Source organism: Rhinichthys klamathensis, unplaced genomic scaffold (genome assembly GCF_029890125.1).
Source record: "Rhinichthys klamathensis goyatoka isolate OS25496 unplaced genomic scaffold, OSU_Roscu_1.1 h1tg000011l_1, whole genome shotgun sequence".
NCBI classification, from domain to species: domain Eukaryota; kingdom Metazoa; phylum Chordata; class Actinopteri; order Cypriniformes; family Leuciscidae; genus Rhinichthys; species Rhinichthys klamathensis.
The window spans coordinates 19,974,783-19,981,276 of NW_026606564.1; the positions used below are offsets into that span (position 1 = coordinate 19,974,783).

At 44.7% G+C, this 6,494-nt stretch overlaps 1 protein-coding gene across 1 annotated transcript in view; it reads right to left on the bottom strand.

Moving 5' to 3' along the window:
• The window catches only part of LOC130100468 (ribonuclease inhibitor-like), a 669,359-nt gene extending 663,591 nt beyond the window's left edge, over positions 1-5,768 (bottom strand). Inside the window, exon 1 of the mRNA XM_056265946.1 lies at positions 5,547-5,768. Within this exon, the coding sequence (XP_056121921.1) occupies positions 5,547-5,764 (218 nt within the window). The 5' untranslated portion in view covers positions 5,765-5,768. The remainder of the gene's footprint in view (positions 1-5,546) is intronic.
• Positions 5,769-6,494: the final 726 nt, after the last annotated feature.

Consider the following 6,494-nt stretch of genomic DNA (forward strand, 5'->3'; position numbering starts at 1 on the left):
GTGTGTACCGATGTGTGTGTACAGATGTGTGTGTACAGATGTGTGTGTACAGATGTGTGTGTACAGATGTGTGCGTACAGATGTGTGCGTGCAGATGTGTGTGTGCAGATGTGTGTGTGCAGATGTGTGTGTGCAGATGTGTGTGTGCAGATGTGTGTGTGCAGATGTGTGTGTACAGATGTGTGTGTACAGATGTGTGTGTACAGATGTGTGTGCGTGCAGATGTGTGTGCGTGCAGATGTGTGTGTACAGATGTGTGTGTACAGATGTGTGTGTGCAGATGTGTGTGTGTGCAGATGTGTGTGTACAGATGTGTGTGTGCAGATGTGTGTGTACAGATGTGTGTGTGCAGATTTGTGTGTGCAGATGTGTATGTGCAGATGTGTGTGCGTGCAGATGTGTGTGTACAGATGTGAGTGTACAGATGTGTGTGTGCAGATGTGTGTGTACAGATGTGTGTGTGTACAGATGTGTGTGTGCAGATGTGTGTGTGCAGATGTGTGTGTACAGATGTGTGTACAAATGTGTGTGTGTACAGATGTGTGTGTGCAGATGTGTGTGTGCAGATGTGTGTGTGCAGATGTGTGTGTGAAGATGTGTGTGTGTGCAGATGTGTGTGTACAGATGTGTGTGGACAGATGTGTGTGGACAGATGTGTGTGTGCAGATGTGTGTGTGCAGATGTGTGTGTGTGCAGATGTGTGTGTACCGATGTGTGTGTACAGATGTGTGTGTACAGATGTGTGTGTACAGATGTGTGCGTACAGATGTGTGCGTGCAGATGTGTGCGTGCAGATGTGTTTGTACAGATGTGTGTGTGCAGATGTGTGTGTGCAGATGTGTGTGTGTGCAGATGTGTGTGTACATATGTGTGTGTGCAGATGTGTGTGTGCAGATGTGTATGTGCAGATGTGTGTGCGTGCAGATGTGTGTGCGTGCAGATGTGTGTGTACAGATGTGTGTACAGATGTGTGTGTACAGATGTGTGTGTGTAGATGTGTGTGTACAGATGTGTGTGTACAGATGTGTGTGTGTACAGATGTGTGTGTGCAGATGTGTGTGTGCAGATGTGTGTGTGCAGATGTGTGTGTGAAGATGTGTGTGTGTGCAGATGTGTGTGTACAGATGTGTGTGTACAGATGTGTGTGTACAGATGTGTGTGGACAGATGTGTGTGTGCAGATGTGTGTGTGCAGATGTGTGTGTGCAGATGTGTGTGTACAGATGTGTGTGTACAGATGTGTGTGTACAGATGTGTGTGTACAGATGTGTGTGTGCAGATGTGTGTGTACAGATGTGTGTGTGCAGATGTGTGTGTGCAGATGTGTGTGTGCAGATGTGTGTGTGCAGATGTGTGTGTGCAGATGTGTGTGTGCAGATGTGTGTGCGTGCAGATGTGTGTGTACAGATGTGTGTGTACAGATGTGTGTGTGTGTACAGATGTGTGTGCAGATGTGTGTGTGCAGATGTGTGTGTGCAGATGTGTGTGTGAAGATGTGTGTGTGTGCAGATGTGTGTGTACAGATGTGTGTGGACAGATGTGTGTGGACAGATGTGTGTGTGCAGATGTGTGTGTGCAGATGTGTGTGTGTGCAGATGTGTGTGTACCGATGTGTGTGTACAGATGTGTGTGTACAGATGTGTGTGTACAGATGTGTGTGTACAGATGTGTGTGTACAGATGTGTGTGTACAGATGTGTGTGTACAGATGTGTGTGTGCAGATGTGTGTGTACAGATGTGTGTGTGCAGATGTGTGTGTGCAGATGTGTGTGTGCAGATGTGTGTGTGAAGATGTGTGTGTGTGTGTGTGTGCAGATGTGTGTGTACAGATGTGTGTGGACAGATGTGTGTGGACAGATGTGTGTGTGCAGATGTGTGTGTGCAGATGTGTGTGTGCAGATGTGTGTGTGTGCAGATGTGTGTGTACCGATGTGTGTGTACAGATGTGTGTGTACAGATGTGTGTGTGCAGATGTGTGTGTACAGATGTGTGTGTACAGATGTGTGTGTGCAGATGTGTGTGTACAGATGTGTGTGTGTACAGATGTGTGTGTGCAGATGTGTGTGTGAAGATGTGTGTGTGTGCAGATGTGTGTGTACAGATGTGTGTGGACAGATGTGTGTGCAGATGTGTGTGTGCAGATGTGTGTGTGCAGATGTGTGTGTACAGATGTGTGTGTACATATGTGTGTGTACAGATGTGTGTGTGCAGATGTGTGTGTACAGATGTGTGTGTACAGATGTGTGTGTGCAGATGTGTGTTTGTGCAGATGTGTGTGTACAGATGTGTGTGTGCAGATGTGTGTGTGTGTGTGCAGATGTGTGTGTTCAGATGTGTGTGTACAGATGTGTGTGTGGAGATGTGTGTGTGTGTGTGTGCAGATGTGTGTGTACAGATGTGTGTGTGTACAGATGTGTGTGTGCAGATGTGTGTGTGCAGATGTGTATGTGCAGATGTGTGTGCAGATGTGTGTGCGTGCAGATGTGTGTGTACAGATGTGTGTGTACAGATGTGTGTGTGCAGATGTGTGTGTACAGATGTGTGTGTGTACAGATGTGTGTGTACAGATGTGTGTGTGCAGATGTGTGTGTACAGATGTGTGTGTGCAGATGTGTGTGTGCAGATGTGTGTACAGATGTGTGTGTGTACAGATGTGTGTGTGAAGATGTGTGTGTGTGCAGATGTGTGTGTACAGATGTGTGTGGACAGATGTGTGTGCAGATGTGTGTGTGCAGATGTGTGTGTGCAGATGTGTGTGTGCAGATGTGTGTGTACAGATGTGTGTGTACAGATGTGTGTGTACAGATGTGTGTGTACAGATGTGTGCGTGCAGATGTGTGTGTGCAGATGTGTGTGTGCAGATGTGTGTGTGCAGATGTGTGTGTGCAGATGTGTGTGTGCAGATGTGTGTGTACAGATGTGTGTGTACAGATGTGTGTGTACAGATGTGTGTGCGTGCAGATGTGTGTGCGTGCAGATGTGTGTGTACAGATGTGTGTGTACAGATGTGTGTGTGCAGATGTGTGTGTGTGCAGATGTGTGTGTACAGATGTGTGTGTGCAGATGTGTGTGTACAGATGTGTGTGTGCAGATTTGTGTGTGCAGATGTGTATGTGCAGATGTGTGTGCGTGCAGATGTGTGTGCGTGCAGATGTGTGTGTACAGATGTGAGTGTACAGATGTGTGTGTGCAGATGTGTGTGTACAGATGTGTGTGTGTACAGATGTGTGTGTGCAGATGTGTGTGTGCAGATGTGTGTGTACAGATGTGTGTACAAATGTGTGTGTGTACAGATGTGTGTGTGCAGATGTGTGTGTGCAGATGTGTGTGTGAAGATGTGTGTGTGTGCAGATGTGTGTGTACAGATGTGTGTGGACAGATGTGTGTGGACAGATGTGTGTGTGCAGATGTGTGTGTGCAGATGTGTGTGTGTGCAGATGTGTGTGTACCGATGTGTGTGTACAGATGTGTGTGTACAGATGTGTGTGTACAGATGTGTGCGTGCAGATGTGTGCGTGCAGATGTGTTTGTACAGATGTGTGTGTGCAGATGTGTGTGTGCAGATGTGTGTGTGTGCAGATGTGTGTGTACATATGTGTGTGTGCAGATGTGTGTGTGCAGATGTGTATGTGCAGATGTGTGTGCGTGCAGATGTGTGTGCGTGCAGATGTGTGTGTACAGATGTGTGTACAGATGTGTGTGTACAGATGTGTGTGTGTAGATGTGTGTGTACAGATGTGTGTGTACAGATGTGTGTGTGTACAGATGTGTGTGTGCAGATGTGTGTGTGCAGATGTGTGTGTGCAGATGTGTGTGTGAAGATGTGTGTGTGTGCAGATGTGTGTGTACAGATGTGTGTGTACAGATGTGTGTGTACAGATGTGTGTGGACAGATGTGTGTGTGCAGATGTGTGTGTGCAGATGTGTGTGTACCGATGTGTGTGTACAGATGTGTGTGTACAGATGTGTGTGTACAGATGTGTGTGTACAGATGTGTGCGTGCAGATGTGTGTGTACAGATGTGTGTGTACAGATGTGTGTGTGCAGATGTGTGTGTGCAGATGTGTGTGTGCAGATGTGTGTGTGTGCAGATGTGTGTGTGCAGATGTGTGTGCAGATGTGTGTGCGTGCAGATGTGTGTGTACAGATGTGTGTGTACAGATGTGTGTGTGTGTACAGATGTGTGTGCAGATGTGTGTGTGCAGATGTGTGTGTGCAGATGTGTGTGTGAAGATGTGTGTGTGTGCAGATGTGTGTGTACAGATGTGTGTGGACAGATGTGTGTGGACAGATGTGTGTGTGCAGATGTGTGTGTGCAGATGTGTGTGTGTGCAGATGTGTGTGTACCGATGTGTGTGTACAGATGTGTGTGTACAGATGTGTGTGTACAGATGTGTGCGTGCAGATGTGTGTGTACAGATGTGTGTGTACAGATGTGTGCGTGCAGATGTGTGTGTACAGATGTGTGTGTACAGATGTGTGTGTGCAGATGTGTGTGTGCAGATGTGTGTGTGCAGATGTGTGTGTGCAGATGTGTGTGTGCAGATGTGTGTGCGTGCAGATGTGTGTGCGTGCAGATGTGTGTGCGTGCAGATGTGTGTGTACAGATGTGTGTGTACAGATGTGTGTGTACAGATGTGTGTGTACAGATGTGTGTGTACAGATGTGTGTGTGCAGATGTGTGTGTGTACAGATGTGTGTGTGTACAGATGTGTGTGTGTACAGTTGTGTGTGGACAGATTTGTGTGTACAGATGTGTGTGTGTGGACAGATGTGTGGGTGTAGATGTGTGTGTGTACAGATGTGTGTGTGTACAGTTGTGTGTGGACAGATTTGTGTGTACAGATGTGTGTGTGTGGACAGATGTGTGGGTGTAGATGTGTGTGTGTACAGATGTGTGTGTGTACAGATGTGACGTAATGACGCAAAGACATGCTCGAATCTCCCGCTGAAATCCACCAGTACCACTGGAATTAAAAACATTATTACAAGCTTACCGCTTTGAATCGAGCTACGGCAAGCAGAGAGTTTTGAACAACTGCAGCTTTAAATAAATAATTGGTTAGTCAAATAGTAAATTCTTATAGTGAAAAAAAATATATAACTGTAAATTTTAGATGAAATGAACTGTTGGATCAATTATTTTTGTATGTTTAACTCAAACAATCAAATAAATGATATTCAGAGATTTTATTAAGTTAATAAAGTTAAATATTACTGTGATATTTACTAAGCCACATAATAATTACACAGAGTAGATAAACCGAACACATACAAATGTGAGCAATAGGGAAACCCAGCACTGTAGACTAGAAAGACACAAACAGAGGAAGAGAGATTATCTTACAAACAAATCATGAATGTGAAGAATTTTACACAGATATAATGTGAACTCAGACTCACTGTGAGATATTAAGAATAAAGTGTTTTAGTTTAAAAAAAAAACAGAAAGTGCACTGCTATAACCAATGAAACATAAGCCCTGCTGTCTTCAAATAAATAAACTTCAGTCACACTGTAATTGCTGTACAGTATAATGACACTAACTGTAGTTTCTCCAGCTTGAATTGTGGGTTCATCAGTAGATCACTGAGGTTTTTCACTCCAGAGTCTCCTAGTTTAGTCCTGCTCAGGTCCAGCTCTCTCAGGTGTGACGGGTTTGATTTCAGAGCTGAAGTCAGGATGAGACTCTGTTTCTCTGTAATACTGCATCTATTCAGACTGAAGACAGAGAAATAACAATAGTTCACATCTATGATGATCATCTTATTGAAGAGCTACAGCAGCATTTAGTTTCCAATAGTCTGTTTTAAAACCCAGTCACACTAGTTCTGTCAGTCAGTACCGTGATCCTCAACTACAAGTTCATTGGTGAATTCCTCCTCCTCGTCGCTCTCCTCCACTTCTCCCTCTCCGGCCTCCGCTAACTCCTCCTGCCTCGCTTGCGCTAACAGCTCCGCCCAGATGCGCAGGGCTCTCTTGTGTGCGCAATCTGCACCATACCGAACTGGCTTAAACAGACGATCTGACGGGTTTTAGAAGATTAAATACAACCCGAAACTAAAAAACAGACCAGGCCTCTATTTGAGACCGGCCTTTATTTATCCAAACCTGTCGCTATTTCCTATTTAGATCCTATTTATTTTGCATAAACATGAAGCTGGAGCTGCAAAATACATGAATTACACTTACGAATACGATTAAAATGCTGGAAATGTTTTTTTCTTACAGTTGAAAGGCGATTTACACTTTTACAAATCTTATCCTGCGCATGCGATTCTTTACGACATCATAATACCTTCATACACAAGGCCCTATTAAATATATTTCCATAATAGTATTATTGTATAAATATACATTTGTATACTTCGAATGTGTTTGAATATTTCACCAGTATCAGCACTGGGACTTGTCACTGTATTACTCCACTTGTCTGTGTTTGTGCAACTTGCATCTGTAAGCCAGTAGGGGGCGACACGTGACTGTCTTTATGAG